The following is a 17,956-nucleotide window of genomic DNA, read 5'->3' as shown; positions in this document are numbered from 1 at the left end:
CTCGTTCAACTTTCTTTCTTTCTTTCTTTCTTTCTTTCTTTCTTTATTTATTTATTTATTTATTTATTTATTTATTTATTTATTTATTTATTTATTTATTTATTTATTTATTTATTTATTTATTGGTTCGATTTATATGCCGCCCTTCTCTGGAGACTCAGGGCGGCTTACAATGCGTTAAGCAATAGCCTTCATCCTTTTGTATATACCTGCTTAGTAGGGCTTTTGCCCCCCCTCCCAAAAGTCAGCTTATTGCCCCCACAATCCAGGTCCTCATTTTACCTACCTCGGGAGGATGGAAGGCTGAGTCAACCTTGAGCCTGGTGAGATTTGAACTCGCAGTAATTGCAGGCAGCTGGTGCTACTTAACAGCACTTTAGTCCGCTGCACCCACCAAGGCTCCTCTTGATTAATAGATCTGGGATTATAGAATAACAGAATAAACAAGAGTTGGGAAGGACTTTGGAAGTCTTCTAGTCCAACCCCCCGCTCAAGCAGGAAACCCTTAAACCTCTCAGACAAAACGTCTCGGAGCTGAAGAAGCTTCTTGGATGAGAAGCGAAAGGTCTTCAAAGAAAAACCAAACAGTCCAGTTGCCTTCTGAAAAAAAGCATCTTTGGGACAACCATGATGACTCTCCATTGACATCTCAGACCAAGGGCTCGTCTTGAACACCTTCAGTGATGGGGCACCCACAACTTCTGAAGGCAACTTCTGTCCCACTGATTAATTGTTCTCACTATCAGGAAGTTTCTCCTCAGTTCCAGGTTGCTTCTCTCCTTGATTAGTTTCCACCCATTGCTTCTTGTCCTGCATTCAGGGGCTTTGGAGAATAGGTTGACTCCCTCTTCTTTGGGGCAGCCCCTGAGATACGGGAACACTGCTATCCTGTCTCCCCTGGTCCTTCTCTTCATCAAACCAGACCTACCCAGTTCCTGCAACCGTTCTTCGTATGTCCTTCATATTCTACCTTCTCAAACATGGGACATACGGGCTGCTCCTTTACGAGTTTGGTATCTTTCGACACATGTGGAGTAGGCACGTCTGCAGCGGTTACATCAGCTCCTTGGCATCCAGTCAGCCTTTCCTAAGAAAGGCAATTTACGGCTTTGCGGAAGTGAGATATATTATTTCCCCATACAAAGTAAGGCCCTTGTGTATGACCAGGGGTGATGCAATGGATGGCATTGTTTCTTGGTTGCGCACGGCTTGTCGTGGCGGCACGCAACGGTGTTGTTTACTTCACACCAGCTTCTTCATCACAGATGACAATAATAATAATAATAATATAATAATTCATCACAGATGACAAAAATAATAATAATAATAATATAATAATATAATAATAAGAGCCTTGGTAGTACAGTGGTCTACGCACCCTGTTATTAACACAGCTGCCTGCAATTTACTGCTGGTTCGAATCTCCCCAGGCTCAAGGTTGACTCAGCCTTCCATCCTTTCTAAGGTAGGTAAATTGAGGACCCGGATTGTGGGGGCAATAAGCTGACTTTGTATAAAATATACAAAAGTATGAAGGCTATTGCTTAATGCATTGTAAGCCCCCCCTGAGTCTCCGGAGAAGGGCGGCATATAAATCAAATTTTAAAAAAATAATAATTTTTTTTAAAAAATGAGGCATTGGCCCTGAGAGTTCTTGGGCACTTTAAGATGGATGGACCCCAACTCCCAGAATTGCTAGTACCACTTTATAAAATCTTAGTAAGGCCTACAGGGCTGACAACACCTGGAATACTGCAAACAATTTTGGTCACCCTACTACAAAAACAGATGTTGAGACTTTGGAAAAAGTGCGGAAAAGAGCAACTAAGATGATCAAACAGGCCTGGAGACTAAAACATACAAAGAACGGTTGCAGGAAGTGGGTATGTCTAGTTTAATGAAAAGAAGGACTAGGGGAGACATGGTAGCAGTCTTCCAATATCTCAGGGGCTGCCCCAAAGAAGAGGGAGTCAAGCTATCCTCCAAAGTCCCTGAAGGCAGGACAAGAAGCAGCGGATGGAAACTCACCAAGGAGAGAAGCAACCGAGAAATAAGGAGAAACTTCTTAACAGTGAGGACAATTAACCCGTGGAACAGCTTGCCACCAGAAATCGTGGCAATTTTAAGATGTGTGGACTTCAAGTCCCAGAATTCCCCAGCCAGCTTTGCTCATAGAACAATAGAGTTGGAAGGGACCTTGGAGGTCTTCTAGTCGAACCCCTTGCTCGAGCAGGAGACAAAATGTCTGTACAGTCTCTTCTTAAAAGCCTCCAGTGATGGAGGCAAGTTATTCCATTGGTTAATTAATTGCTCTCCCCTTTAAGAAATCTCTCCTTAATTCCAACCATTGTTTCTTGTCTTGCCTATCGGCGCTTTGGAAAATAATTTGACACCCACCCACCCCCCCTCATCAGAGTGCCCATAAATTAAGAAGGGCAGTGGCTACTCGAGAGAAAAATGGCTTTCTCAATTTTTCATTAACTTCATTGATTTTTTTTTTCCTGCAAACAAGCAAAAAAAAAAAAAAATCTGCATCTTGAATAGACTTCCTGTCTAAAATAATAGTTGTTGGAACCAAAAAGACAATAAGGATTAAGTTCTCTCTGGCGGTGTGGTTGCATTGCAAGGCGGCCATCGTCTTTCTCTCTTGGACTGCAAACCTAGGAGCTATTTTGAAGGATTTCAGCAGGTCCTCATAAGACCGCAGGCATATGGGGGGGGGGGATCCAGGCATCGGCCATTTATTTCGTTGACTCAGTTTAATAGATTCCCTGTGCATCTCGGGGTAAAGCCTCCCTCAAAAAAAACGCAGCCTTTCTCTCTTCTCCATCCGTCCAACTTGTAGAAAACAATATTTGTAGCTCGGGGTTGAACTGTGGGGTCCTTGGTGCTCTCTGAGGTTGGTGGTTTTCTTGCAGACGTTTCATGACCCAACTAGGTAATAGCATCAGGGCTTGAAGGGAGTGGGGATTGCAGAGAGGGAGGAGAGCAGGAGAAGAGAAGAGGAGGACTCCGTGGTCCTTGGCGCTCTCTGAGCTTGGTTGTTTTGTAGCGGACGTTTCATTACCCAACCAGGTAACAACATCAGTGCTGGAAGGAAGTGGTTTGCTTTCTGTTTAAATGTAATGGTCTGCCCGTGTTTGTGGGAATGATGAGTAAACCCCAACCAGCTGTCAAGAGATGTGATGAAAAATGATGGGTGGATGATGACAGATTTCATCATAGTGTCAACTGTTGAGCAACGATGGTGAGCATCTTACACCAAGCCAAGTTCCAAAACACCAGAGAATTCCTGGAGAGAATTGGCATTCAGACCAGTCCGCCATCAACGGGCACACAGAGATAAACAACATCTGCCTACCATTCAAAAAAATCAATTAAAAAGCTAACATCTCCTCACCAGCACTCAGCACCCAGATAAGCAGAGATTAACACTAAGCTTGCATTGGTGATGTTACCTAGTTGGGTCATGAAACGTTTGCAAGAAAACCACCAGATTCAGAGAGCACCAAGAACCCCAAAATCCTCCCCCTACCCCTCCTCCTTTTCCACTTCTGCTGCTGCTGCTCCTCCTCCTCCCCCTCCTCCTCCTCCTCCTCTTCTTCTTCTTCTTCTTCCTCCTCCTCCTCCTCCTCCTCCTCCCCCTCGTCCTCTTCGTCCTCCTCTTCTTCTTCTTCTTCTTCTTCTTCTTCTTCTTCTTCTTCTTCTTCTTCTTCTTCTTCTTCTTCTTCTTCCTCCTCTCCTCCTCCTCCTCCTTCTTCTTCTTCCTCTTCCTCCTCCTCCTCCTCTTCTTCTTCTTCTTCTTCTTCTTCCTCCTCTTCCTCCTCCTCCTCCTTCCTCCTCCTCCTCCTCTTCTTCTTCTTCTTCTTCCTCTTCTTCCTCCTCCTCCTCCTTCCTCCTCCTCCTCCTCTTCTTCTTCTTCTTTTTCTTCTTCTTCCTCCTCCTTCCTCCTCCTCCTTCTCTTCTTCTTCTTCTTCTTCTTCTTCTTCTTCTTCTTCTTCTTCTTCTTCTTCTTCTTCCTCTTCCTCCTCCTCCCCCTCCTCCTCCTCCTCTTCTTCTTCTTCTTCTTTTTCTTCTTCTTCCTCCTCTTCCTCCTCCTCCTCCTTCCTCCTCCTCCTCTACTTCTTCTTTTCTTCTTCTTCTTCTTCCTCTTCCTCCTCCCTCCTCCTCCTCCTCCTCCCTGCAAATTCTTCTCCGTTCTAGCACTGATGATGTTCCCTAGCTAGGTCAAGAAATGTCTGCAAGACAAGAGTCAGGTTCAGAGAGCACCCTATGGCTTAACCTGCCTTGGGCATTCACTTGATAAAAAGTTCAGTGCCTCCTGTAAAATAGGCACAAGCAAAAAAAGTAGCTAATTAACAGAATAGCAGAAAGAATAACCGAATAACAGTTGGAAGGGACTTTGGAGGTCTTCTAGTCCAACCTCCTGTAGGCTGGAAATCCTACATCATTCGAGACAAATGGCTGTCCCAATCTCTTCTTTAAAGACTTCCAGTGTTGGAGCACCCACAAACTTCTGGAGGCAAGTTGTTCCATTGATTTAATTGTTCACACTGTCAGGAAGTTTCTCCTTAATTTCAGGTTGCTTCTCTCCTTGGTTAGTTTCCATCCCTTGCTTCTTGTCCTGCCTTCAGGGGCTTTGGAGAATAATTTGACCCCCCTCTTCTTTGTGGCAGCCCCTCAAATACTGGAAGGCTGCTATCATGTCACCCCTAAATCCTTATTTCAGTAGACTAAACGTACCCAATTCCTGCAACCGTTCTTCGTATGTTTTAGCCTCCAGTCCCCTAAATCAGGAGTTTCCAACTTGGCTGGCTGAGGAACTCTGAGAGTTGAAGTCCACAAGTCTTAAAGTTGCCAAGGTTGGAGACCCCTGCCCTAAATCATATTACTTGCTCTTCTCTGCACTCTTTCCAGAGTCCCAACGTCTCATTTATAATATGGTGGCCAAAACTGGCCATCATATAGAGCCTTGGTGGCGCAGCAGACTAAAGTGCTGTTAAGTAGCACCAGCTGCCTGCAATTACTGCAAGTTCAAATCTCACCAGGCTCAAGGTGGACTCAGCCTTCCATCCTTCCGAGGTAGGTAAAATGAGGACCCGGATTGTGGGGGCAATAAGATGACTTTGTATAAAAAAAAGAACACCACTTGGGGGGGGGGGGGGCGAAAGCCCTACTAAGCAGGTATATACAAAAGTATGAAGGCTGTTGCTTAACGCATTGTAAGCCCCCCTGAGTCTCCGGAGAAGAGTGGCATATAAATCGAACCAATAAATAAATAAATAAATGAATGAATGAATGAATGAATGAATGAATGAATGAATGAATGAATGAATCTATCTATCTATCTATCTATCTATCTATCTATCTATCTATCTATCTATCTATCTATCTATCTATCATCTCTCTGTCTCTCTCATCTATCTTATCTATTATCTGTCTGTCTGTCTTGTCTACCTATCATCTATCTAATAAGAGCCTTGGTGGCGCAACAGACTAAAGTGCTGTTAAGTAGCACCAGCTGCCTGCAATTACTGCAAGTTCAAATCTCACCAGGCTCAAGGTGGACTCAGCCTTCCATCCTTCCGAGGTAGGTAAAATGAGGACCCGGATTGTGGGGGGCAATAAGATGACTTTGTATAAAAAAAAGAACACCACTTGGGGGGGGGCGAAAGCCCTACTAAGCAGGTATATACAAAAGTATGAAGGCTGTTGCTTAACGCATTGTAAGCCCCCCTGAGTCTCCGGAGAAGAGTGGCATATAAATCGAACCAATAAATAAATAAATAAATAAATGAATGAATGAATGAATGAATGAATCTATCTATCTATCTATCTATCTATCTATCTATCTATCTATCTATCATCTCTCTGTCTCTCTCATCTATCTTATCTATTATCTGTCTGTCTGTCTTGTCTACCTATCATCTATCTAATAAGAGCCTTGGTGGCGCAACAGACTAAAGTGCTGTTAAGTAGCACCAGCTGCCTGCAATTACTGCAAGTTCAATTCTCACCAGGCTCCAGGTTGACTCAGCCTTCCATCCTTCCGAGGTAGGTAAAATGAGGACCCAGATTGTGGGGGCAATAAACTGACTTTGTATTAAAAAAAAGAATACTCCTGGGGGGGGGCCGAAAGCCCTACTAAGCAGATATATACAAAAGTATGAAGGCTATTGCTTAACGCATTGTAAGCCCCCCTGAGTCTCCAGAGAAGAGTGGCATATAAATCGAACCAATCAATCAATAAATAAATAAACTGGATGCAGCGTTCCAAGTGTGGCCTTACTCAGGCTTTGTAACGCAGCACCAATTTACAAACAGTTGGCAGCATCTCTCACTGGACGTGCCCTGCACCGGGGAAAATCCGTGCAACGGATAATAATTTACAAGGGGCTCCCGAGAGCTGCTTTTGCATGCCCCGTTTTCCTCTCGCAAGGCGCAAGGTGTCTCTTTGAAATCCAGAGAGCTGCAGTCTCGGAGCGTACATTCCTCTCCCCAACATCTATCTGCCTTTCCCAAGCCTTGCATCTCTCTCTCATCTCTGCTTTCTGGACAGGTCTGGACCCCTCCCCACCCCCTTCCCTTTCCTGCTTCTGCTTTACGGAAGGCGGGGCAGTCCTGCATGGTGGGTGGCCTGTTGGGTGCTGCCTTCTGCCCCTCCCGTTGTTGGCTGAAATCCGGAGAACAGCAGGGGGATGTTCCACATCATCTCATCTCTCCAGTGGGTGGAAGGACACCTCCCTTCCTAGGAAAGAGGATCATTGTTTGATTTCCGGCTTCGCTTTGATTGCAGCCGGGCCTTGCCAGGAACAACAGCACCAAGCGTGGTGGAAGTACCAACTTTTTTTTTCCCCCTTCAATTTTTATTTTTATTTTATTTTTTTAATTTGATTTATATGCCGCCCTTCTCCAGAGACTCAGGGCGGCTTACAGTGTGCTAAGCAATAGCCTTCATCCTTTTGTATATTTATACAAAGTCAGCTTATTGCCCCCACAATCCGGGTCCTCATTTCACCTACCTTAGAAAGGATGGAAGGCTGAGTCGACCTTGAGCCTGGTGAGATTCGAACCTGCAGAAATTGCAGGCAGCTGGTGTTAATAACAGTGCTTTAGTCTGCTGCGCTACCAGGGCTCCTATCTTCCTCCTCCTCCTCCTCCTCCTCCTCCTCCTCCTCCTCCTCCTCCTCCTCCTCCTCCTCTTCTTCTTCTTTTTTTAAATTTGATTTATATGCCGCCCTTCTCCAGAGACTCAGGGCGGCTTACGGTGCGTTAAGCAATAGCCTTCATCCTTTTGTATATTTAGACAAAGTCAGCTTATTGCCCCCACAAACTGGGTCCTCATTTAACCTACCTTAGAAAGGATGGAAGGCTGAGTCGACCTTGAGCCTGGCGAGATTCAAACCTGCAGTAATTGCAGGCAGCTGGTGTTAATAACAGTGCTTTAGTCTGCTGCGCTACCAGGGCTCCTATCTTCCTCCTCCTCCTCCCCCTCCCCCTCCCCTCCCCTCCCCCCTCCTCCTCCTCCTCCTCCTGCTTCTGCTTCTTCTTCTTCCTCCTCCTCCTCCTCCTCCTCCTCCTCCTCCTCCTCTTCTTCTTTTTAAAATTTGATTTATATGCCGCCCTTCTCCGGAGACTCAGGGTGGCTTACAATGTGTTAAGCAATAGCCTTCATCCTTTCGTATATTTATACAAAGTCAGCTTATTGCCCCCACAAACTATACAAAGTCAGCTTATTGCCCCCACAAACTGGGTCCTCATTTCACCTACCTTAGAAAGGATGGAAGGCTGAGTCAACCTTGAGCCTTGGCGAGATTCGAACCTGCAGTAATTGCAGACAGCTGGTCTTAATCACAATGCTTTTAGTCTGCTGAGCTAAACCAGCTAAATTAAGGGGCTGCCACAAAGAAGAGGGGCTATTCAAGCTATTCTCCAAAGCACCAGAAGGCAGGAAGAAAGAAGCAACGGATGGAAACTCATCAAGGAGAGAAAGCCAACCTGGAACTCAGGAGAAACTTCCTAACAGCGAGGACAACTTTCAGAAGTTGTGGGTCTCCATCACTAGCGTTTTTTTAAGATGTCTGAAACGGTCCTCTTTCTGAAAACAGTGGCCGTCCAATCTCTTCTTTAAAACATCCCGTGTCGAAAGAAGCATTCACAACTTCTGGGGACGATTCGGCTAGCTCAGCTGGGCAGCCATTTGGATTCAAATACAAGTGCAAAATAGAAATATTCCTCTGAAAAAAAAAATTTATACGCAGCACCGTCCTGATTTCCTCAGAGCTGACCCCAACAGCATTCCCAAATGCTGGTTCTCCTCCATGACCTGAAAAAATGCATTTTAAAAAGGGAGCTCTTCCGTACATAAGAGATCCCAAGGCTTCTCCGAGCTCTCCTCTACCGGATCCCTCTCCTGCGAAAGCAGCAGAGAGAAATTAGGGCGCGATCCTTTCTAATCCTGAGTGAGAGGCTCCCCGGCGAACTGTTCACGGTGAGATCCTCCTTTCTCCGGTTCTGATCCCGGAGCCCCAAAGTCCAATTTGCAAGGCCATTCCGGAATCCCACCCGCACCCCCCCCCCCACACCCCCTTGCTGGTTTTGAAGGAGTGCTGAATCCGGGATAAGTTCAGCCACCCAAAATACCTGATCCTCCTGGAATGCAGCTTTATTTCCGCTGCCGAAAGAACGGAGAAATATTTTTGATGGCAGCTCACCAAGATTCAAATTCCATTCTCCTACAGCAGTTTTTCCTCAGTCGTGGCCGATGCCGGATGGGGAATTCTGGGAGCTGAAGCCCCTCTCTTCCCCACCCCCCCATCTTAAAGTTGCTTAACTTGACAATCATATTGCAGGTAGTCCTCGACTTATAACCACAATTGAGACCAACATTTCCGCTGCTAAGTGGAACTGCTCATGGCACGATCGGAATAGGATAGAGCCAGAAGGGGCCTTGGAGGTCTTCTAGTCCAGCTCAACCAGGAGACCCTATCCCATTTCAGACAAGTGGCTGTCCAGTCTCGTCTTCAAAACCTCCAGTGATGGAGCACCTACAACTTCTAGTGGCAAGCAGTTCCACGGGTTAATTGTCCTCACAGTTAGGAAGTTTCTCCTGAATTCCAGGTTGCTTCTCTCCTTGACTAGTTTCAATTAGTTTCAATTTGACTAGGCAGCTCAGGTGATCTCTGACTTCTGTATGGGTCCGTCCTACCCGGCAACAAGGGAGGTACCGGTCGCAAATTAACAGTTGGTTCTGTAGAAGGACCGTCACAGTAGAGGCAGCTTCGTGGGGTAAAACGAAGGTGGTTGGAGTTAGTTTCATGGGACTCCGCCATGAGTCCCTGAAGGGATGGCCCAGATATCACCCCTCATCAGCTGCTGGAGATCAATAATTGCATTGGTAAAAGAGAATATTTGTAACTCGAGGAGCCTGAGTGGCGTAGGAGGCTAATGCCTCCTAAGGCAGCATTTAACATCCAGCTGCCTGCAATTACTGCGAGTTCCATTCTCCCCAGGCTCAAGGTTGACTCAGCCTTCCATCCTTTCTAAGGTGGGTAAATTGAGGACCCAGTTTGTGGGGGCAATAAGCTGACTTTGTAAAAATATACAAAAGTATGAAGGCTATTGCTTAGCGCATTGTAAGCCGCCCTGAGTCTCCGGAGAAGGGTGGCATATAAATCAAATTTAAAAAAAGAAGAAGAGGGGGAGGAGGAGGAGGAAGATAGGAGCCCTGGTAGCACAGCAGACTAAAGCACTGTTATTAACACCAGCTGCCTGCAATTACTGCAGGTTCGAATCTCTCCAAGGCTCAAGGTTGACTCAGCCTTCCATCCTTTCTAAGGTAGGTAAATTGAGGACCCAGTTTGTGGGGGCAATAAGCTGACTTTGTATAAATATACAAAAGGATGAAGGCTATTGCTTAACGCATTGTAAGCCTCCCTGAGTCTCCGGCATATAAATCAAATTTTTTTAAAAAACTGCGGAGTCCTTGGTGCTCTCTGAGCTTGGATGTTTTCTCGTAGACGTTTCACGACCCAACTAGGGAACATCATCAGTGTTAGAAGGGGATGGGGTTTGCAGAGAGGAGCAGGAGCAGGTGGCGCTGTATTTAAGAAGAGATCGGACAGCCATTTGTCTGGGGTAAATATAATAGTATATTTACTATTATTATATTTACTATAATAGTAAATATAGACTAGAAGACCTCCAGAGGTCCCTTCCACCTTACAATTTTGGAGGGGCTGCTTAAATGGGGCTGGCTGCGTTTTTTTTTTCCAATACCTCGGGGGAGTGGGGGCGTTGAGGATCTCTGTGCTGAGATGAATTTGACCATCCCAAAAACATCACAAGGGAAGTTGTGTGTGCTGGGGGTGTCTCCTCCCAGGCTGCGTGTGGGGCGTGCATGTGACTCAGAGATGGGTGGACAGGGCTGGAGACGTGGCTCTCGGCTGCAGCAGGAGAAACTCAAGATCAGCAGCGAATGAGGCAACAGGCTTGGGGGTTGCCCAATCTTGGCTAATCCTAAGCAGGAGTTCATCTTCCTTCCTTCAAGAACGGTGGGGCCACGTTGATCTGGATTTTCAAATAAATGTGGAAGAGGATACAGATTAGATGCAGATTAACAGACTTGGAAGGGACCTGGTCGGTCATCTAGTCTAACCCCCAGTCCAAGCAGGAAACCCTGTACTGTTTCTGACCGATGGCAGTCCAGTCTCTTCTTGAAAGCCTCCAGGGATGAAGCTCCCACAACTTCCGAAGGCAACTTCTGTTCCATCGGTTGATTGTTCTCACTGTCAGAAAATTTCTCCTTATTTCCAGGTTGAATGTCTCCTTGATCAGTTTCCATCCATTATTCCTTCTGACTTTGGAAAATAGCTTGACCCCTTCCTCCTCTCTGTGGCAGCCCCTCAAATATTGGAAGATGCTCTCCTGTTTCCCCTCGTCCTTCTCTTCTCTTCACTAGACTAGCCAGGCCCAGTTCCTGCAACCGTTCATCGTATGTTTTAGCCTCCAGTCCCCTCATCCTCTTTGTTGCTCTTCTCTGCACTCTTTTTAGAGCCTCAGCATCTTTTTTACAGATTAACAGAGTTGGGAGGGACCTTGGAGGTCATCTAGTCTGACCCCCCACCCAAGCAGGAGACCCTACGCCGTTTCTGACAGATGGCACTCCAGTCTCTTCTTGGAAGCCTCCAATGATGAAGCTCCCACAACTTCTGAAGGCAACTTCTCTTCCATCGATTGATTGTTCTCACTGTCGGAAAATTTCTCCTTATTTCCAGGTTGAATGTCTCCTTGATCAGTTTCCATCCATTATTCCTTCTGACTTTGGAGAATAGCTTGACCCCTTCCTCCTCTCTGTGGCAGCCCCTCCAATATTGGAAGATGCTCTCCTGTCTCCCCTGGTCCTTCTCGTCACTAGACCAGCCATATGCTTTAAACATATGCTATAAAAGGATGCTTTAAAAGGGTGAAATTGGGGGTCCCTACCTCAAATAGGATAGGATGGGGTGCCCAACCCCTATCCTAGCCAGGACCGGTCTAAGACCTGCCAAGAACCAGGCCATGCAACTAGCAAAGCCCCATTCGTGGATGTGCAGGATGCAGGCAGCCCATGAAACCATGCCCTCCATGGGTCACGGAAAAACTGCCCACCATGGAACTGATCCCTGGCATCCAAAAATTTGGGGTCTGCTGGGCAAGGAGCCTGGAGGCTAAAACATGTGAAGAACGGTTGCAGGAACTGGGTATGTCTAGTTTAATGAAGAGAAGGACTAGGGGAGACATGAAAGCAGTGTTCCGATATCTCAGGGGCTGCCCCAAAGAAGAGGAAATCAATTTATTCTCCAAAGCCCCTGAAGCAATGGGTGGAAACTAATCAAGGAGAGAAGCAATTTAGAACTAAGAAGGAATTTCCCAACAGTGAGGACAATTAATCAGTGGAACAACTTGCCACCAGAAGTTGTGGGTACTTCATTACTGGAGGTTTTTAAGAAGGGATTGGATAACTATTTGTCTGAAATGGTGTAAGAGTCTGCTGCTTGAGCAGGGGTTGGACTAGAAGACCTCCAAAGGTCCCTTCCAACTCTGTTATTCTGTTAAAAGCCTTGTCCTCTCCATGCATCAGTCCCCTGTTTCCAAAGATCAGCAGATGGTCTTCAAGGTGATGGCCCCAACCTCAGAGATGTGTCATCCTGTATGGTCCCCTCTGCCCTCCTCCACTTGGCCCTGGTGAAGGGGAGAAGTTATGGACCTGAGTCTTGGTGTGGAGGGATGTTTGTCCTTTGGCACGCTTGGCAACCAGGCCGGGTATCTTCAATGTTAAGGATATTGTTGTTGTGTGACCAACCAGCAGAGTGTAGAGCCCAGAGAAACGTTGCTGAGAGCAATGAATCAGAGATGTGCAAACTGGTTTATCAAAAGCTTACTTTATAGTGGAAAAACAATCTCATAGTCTTTAAATCAATCCAAGTCTTTGCCAGTTAAATCAGTCCAGTGATACAGAAATTATTCTTACCACACAAACAGTAGTTGGTTAGAATAACAAACTCACTCTGGTTCACAAACCACGATGGTAGCAGATCCATCCAACCGATGATAGCACAATGGATAGCACTCCTCACACAATGGTAGCTTATCATCAACTGAATACGTTACAGTACCTTTCTTAAATACGTTCACAACTAATTACAGCATGACTCAGCATTACAACGAAGTTCTGGAGGGGGTGCCAGTTTTGGAAAGCAGGAGGTTGGGTTGGCAGACATGGCTTTGGGTGTCAGCCAACCCGGCTTCCCACGCACCATTTTGGCCCTGCACGAACGACACTTGTAGTGAAGCATCGGGGCGATGCCCGGAGCGGCTGTGAGCCTTCACCGGCCGTGCCAGCATCCAGGGGTTCCGACGTCCTTTGGATGGTCATAACCAGACTTTCTTTGTGTGTGTGTGTTATGCCCATCAATAATGTTGTGGCAGAAGCTTTTGGGGAACTGAGTCAGGATTGAGAAAACGATTTGGGAAGAAGGACGTTCGGAGTGAGGGGCTCTGGGCCGGAGGAGGGAAAGATGGCTGCCGTTTTTATTAGTCTGGATTTTAATCCTGTACAATTTTATATGTTTATAACGGTGGTTATATTTCTATAGTTTTATTATATTGTAAGCCGCCCACTTTGAACACCGAGATGGGGGGCATATAGAGGGAGGGAGGGAGGGAGGGAGGGAGGGAGGGAGGGAAGTTTTAATGTAGAAGGAAGGAAAAAATACCGATTTTGAGGGAGAGAGGGAAGGAAGGAAGGAAGGAAGGAAGGAAGGAAGGAAGGAAGGAAGGAAGGAAGGAAGGAAGGAAGGAAGGAAGGAAGGTTTTAATGTAGAAAGAAGGAAAAAATACTGATTTTGAGGGAGAGAGGGAAGGAAGGAAGGAAACTTTTAATGTAGAAGGAAGGAAAAATACTGATTTTGAGGGAGAGAAGGAAGGAAGGAAGACTAATGTAGAAAGAAGGAAAAAATACTGATTTTGAGGGAAGAAAGGAAGGAAGGAAATTTTTAATGTAGAAGGAAGGAAAAAATACTGATTTTGAGGGAGGAAAGGAAGGAAGGAAGGAAACTTTTAATGTAGAAGGAAGGAAAAAATACTGATTTTGAGGGAGGAAAGGAAGGAAGGAAGACTAATGTAGAAGGAAGGAAAAAATACTGATTTTGAGGGAGGAAAGGAAGGAAGGAAGACTAATGTAGAAAGAAGGAAAAATACTGATTTTGAGGGAGGAAAGGAAGGAAAATTTTAATGTAGAAGGAAAGAAAAAATACTGATTTGGATGGAGGGAGGGAAGGAACGAAGGAAAAAAAAGAGAGAAAGAGAGACACCAAGGGCTATGAAATCAGACCCTGGGGGTGGGATATTGGAAGTCTTGGGGGGGGGAGGCAGAAAATCCGGAGGGTCTTGGGATGCTGACCCACCCTTGCTGAGGGGGGAAGAAGTCTCAGAAGGACAGAACTGGGCACCCAATAGCACCCCTTGCCTTGAACTAAAGCTGAAAGAAATCCCACCCACCCATTTTTAAGATGGCGACTCGGACAGGTATGATTTCCGCCAGGTCCGAACGGAAGGAAAGCGCCATAACTTTAGTGGCAGGTTTCCTGTTTAGGTGCAACCACTTATTTTTTATATATATACACATTTTGGCTGCCTAGGCGCTTCAGGGGGGGGGCTGTCCACCCCCTCCCCAATGTCCAGCGTGATTTTGGTTTTTAAAAAACAAAACAAAAAGGGAAGCCCTTTTCCGTCATTGCCAAACGGGAAACATGGCGTCCCTTTAAAATTTATTCCCTTTATTGCACGCTCCTGTCATCCAATCACCAGAGTTCTCTCTGGGCAAACGTTGAGATAAATTAAAAACATAAAATACCGCAAGCCGCAAACGATAAAAGGGGGGGGAGAAAACCCCCCCCAGCAGCCGCAGCAGCCGTGAAAAGCGAGCAAAATCCCCAAGAAAATGGAGCTTTTCTTGGAAAGCGCAGCCGGGTTTCTCGGGCTGCTTTGAAGCGACGACGGCAGGGACGTCGCTAGGCGAGGCTCTCCGGGGAGGCCCTGTCAGGATGGAGCCTTGCTCCAAAATCTCCTCCTTCCCTCGAGGACTTTTCTATCAGCTCGCACTTCCTGCAAAACCAAGATAAAACGATTTGACAGTCAGTTTGGGTTGGTGGTTAAGGCACAAGGTGAGACACCGGAGGTGGTGAGTTCTAGTCCAGCCTTAGGCACGAAAAGTGGCTGGGTGACTGTGGGCCAATCACCAGGAGACTGTGAGTTCTAGTCCAGCCTTAGGCACGAAAGCTGGTTGAGTGACTGTGGGCCAATCACCAGGAGACTGTGAGTTCTAGTCCAGCCTTAGGCACGAAAGCTGGTTGGGTGACTGTGAGCCAATCACCAGGAGACTGTGAGTTCTAGTCCAGCCTTAGGCACGAAAGGTGGCTGGGTGACTTTGGGCCAATCACCAGGAGACAATAAGTTCTAATCCCGCCTTAAATATCAAAGCTGGTTGGTTGTCTTTGGACCAGTCACTAGGAGACTGTGAGTTCTAGTTCTGCCGTAGCCATGAAAGCCAACTGGGTAAGTTTGGTTAAGTGCCTTTGGGCCAATCACCAGGAGATGGTGAGTTCTAGTCCTGCCTTAGGCATGAAAGCCGTTAAACGACTGTGGGACAAACACCAGGAAATGGTGAGTTCTAACCGCGCCTTAAATATCAAAGCCGGCTGGCTGACTTTTGGCCAGTCACTAGGAGACGGTGAGTTCTAGTCCCGCCTTAGGCATGAAAGCCAACTGGGTGAATTTGGGCCAATCACCAGGAGAGTTCTAGTCCCGCCTTAGGCATGAAAGCCAGTCTTTCTCGACCTTGGTGACCCAGGCTGGCTGGGGAATTCTGGGAGTTGAAGTCCGCACCTCTTAAAAGCTCCTGAGATGGAGAAGAGGAAGCCAGAATGAAGGGTGGACATCCTGCATGGACTGAATACAGTTTGAAGGTACCCAAGTGAGATGCTTCGGTGTCCATTCCTGCACCATTAACTCGTGTGTGTGTGTACCTGGGGGTTGGACTAGAAGACCTCCGAGGTCCCTTCCAACCCTCTTTTTTTTTTTTTTTTAATTTGATTTTATATGCCGCCCTTCTCCGGAGACTCAGGGCGGCTTACAATGCGCTAAGCAATAGCCTTCATACTTTTGTATATATTTTATACAAAGTCAGCTTATTGCCCCCACAATCTGGGTCCTCAATTTACCTACCTTAGAAAGGATGGAAGGCTGAGTCAACCTTCAGCCTGGTGAGATTCGAACTTACAGTAATTGCAGACAGCTGGTGTTAATAACAGGGTGCTTTAGACCACTGTACTACCAGGGCTCCTTAACTCTTAACTCTCTCTTTCGTGTTTAAGCACCTGGCCTCACCGTCCTTTCTCTTCCTCTTCCTCTTCCTCGCAGGAGCGTTTTGTGGATCTCTACGGGAACGACGCAGCCGCCAAGAGCCGGAAGGGCCAGGAGCGCTTCAACAAGTGGCTGTGGACGGGGGCGACGGTAGCCGGCGTGGTTCTCCTGGGCTCCCTCCTGAGCCGCAAATAGCTAAGGGACTGACCGACTGACCAACCGCCCATCTCGGCCGCCCGGCCCTACTCCAGCACTCTGCCCTCGGCCTCGTAATCATTCCAAGGGGGTGGGGAGGAAGGGGCCCCCCTCCCTCCAAGCAACTCACAGACCTCTTCCTGGTGCCTCCTGCCACCTCCTCGCCTCCCCCCACCCCACCCCCCAAAAAAAGACCCACAGTCTCTGGCTGTCCGTACGCAGACCCCTGGCTGGGGGCCTCCAACCCCCCCCCCCACACACACACATACACACCGATCCTCAAGGCCTCCCCCCCTCCCCTTTCCATTTCAAGGAGCCACTTCTGCAAATTGCAAATTAATGTCGTTAAAGCTTCTCCTTGCCTTGTTCCTCAACGGACCCATCTCCCCCCTCCTGGGGGAGAAGGGGGGGAGGTATTTGCTTTGGGGAGGAGCTGCTCCACCTCACCCACCCCACCCAGAAGGATTTGACGAGTGAGACAACGCCTGCCTCCTTCTCCCATCCGTCGTTAAGTGAACCTCGGACTTTCCTTAACGGCTCTCTTTCCACGGGCATCGCCTAGATCCGGAACCCCCTTGACAACTACACAGCCTATGCTCCTGGGACCGCAGGGGAGAGGGACGCCTTCCAGTGTGTGTGTGTGTTTCCACAGCTTTTGCCAGGAGGGGTACAAGGCACACACGGCCTCACAAAGCACGGGCTCCCAATATTGTTGCGTGGCGGTGCCGGAGGGCTGTCCTAATAGCTAGTCAATTCGGGGAGGGGGGCAAAGCTGCCCCTCCCAGCTCTGAGTAGCCCAGGGGGCTTGCTAAGGATGCCCTGTGCCCATTGAGGGGCAGGTGGTGAGGAAGGGATGCCAGCTTCCCCTTGCCTTGCAAAACCCGGCAGGTCTGCTCAGCCTCGCTGGCTTTGGCCCCCTACTCAGTTATGGGTCCCGCTGTGCCAAGGACGGCGGCTGGGTGCCCCAGAACAGCCGTGGCTCAGACCCCTTAAAGCAGACAAACCCCCTTCCTCAAAAAATGCCCTGGGAAGGAATCCTGGATTCTCCAGCGCTGGGAGGGGGGGGAGCCTCGTTGGAGGTCTTCCCCCTCCCCATCTGGCTGCGGGGTGGGGGAAGGGAAGGAGGGAGAGCAGGCGCAAGATGTGGGAGGGGGGGTCGGAGGGGGGCACGGTGCCTTCTCTGCTTCGAGAAGGTGTTTATCATCAGCTGCTAATTGCGAGCTGGGCCCTCCGGGGACCCTCCTTGGCGTTTGCCCAAAGATATTCCAGGAAGAGCGGGCATTGGGCGGGCCCTTCGGTGGTGGTGGTGGTGGGGATGAGGAGAAGGGGAGGGGTGCCCTATGCCTGGGGCGTGGGGGAAAGGCATGGGGGCAGGACCAGGCAAGCGGGGGGGGGGGGTTTCTGAGGCTCCAAGGAGCAAGGCAGGTGGGGTCAGGATCTTAGCTGTTGTTTGGGGAGGTGGGGAGGGGGCTTCACTTCTCTTGAGGTTTGCCTGCAAGTGTTAGGTCAATGGACAGAGTCAGGGAGGGGTCTGAAGATTTGGGGAGGGGGTAGCAGGTGTGTGGGAGGGACAGGAGAAGGGGGATAGGGCAGGTGGAACTGGGGGGTGGGCAAGCGAGAGAGACGGGGGTCTGGATCTCCCTTGGGCTCTGCAGCAGCCTAGGGCACAGGGCATTTTGGGGAGGGGGTGTCTTTTTCATCCACCGCAGCACGATAAGCCCCTATCCGGGTCTTGGGGAAGGGGTCTTTCCCTGCGAGGTAGCATGATGGGGCCCCTCCCCCTTCGGAGAGCCCAGCCTTCCTCAGCAAGGGGCTCCATCCCACCCACTCACTCCCCCCCTACAGATTCAAATGACCT

General features: G+C 48.1%; 1 protein-coding gene across 4 annotated transcripts in view; it reads left to right on the top strand.

Moving 5' to 3' along the window:
* Nucleotides 1-17,198, top strand: part of BCL2L1 (BCL2 like 1) — a 60,363-nt gene extending 43,165 nt beyond the window's left edge. For all 4 annotated transcript variants that reach the window (XM_070941845.1, XM_070941843.1, XM_070941847.1 and 1 more), the window contains exon 3: nt 15,961-17,198. In XM_070941845.1, coding sequence (XP_070797946.1) covers nt 15,961-16,098 — 138 coding nt within the window. In that variant the 3' untranslated portion in view covers nt 16,099-17,198. The remainder of the gene's footprint in view (nt 1-15,960) is intronic.
* The last annotated feature ends 758 nt before the right edge of the window (nt 17,199-17,956 follow it).

This window comes from Pituophis catenifer, unplaced genomic scaffold, assembly GCF_029215685.1.
Source record: "Pituophis catenifer annectens isolate HBS135680 unplaced genomic scaffold, rPitCat1.0.hap2 SCAF_3, whole genome shotgun sequence".
Taxonomy (NCBI): domain Eukaryota; kingdom Metazoa; phylum Chordata; class Lepidosauria; order Squamata; family Colubridae; genus Pituophis; species Pituophis catenifer.
The sequence above is the reverse complement of the archived record's forward strand: the minus strand, read 5'-3'. Positions and strand labels throughout refer to the sequence as shown.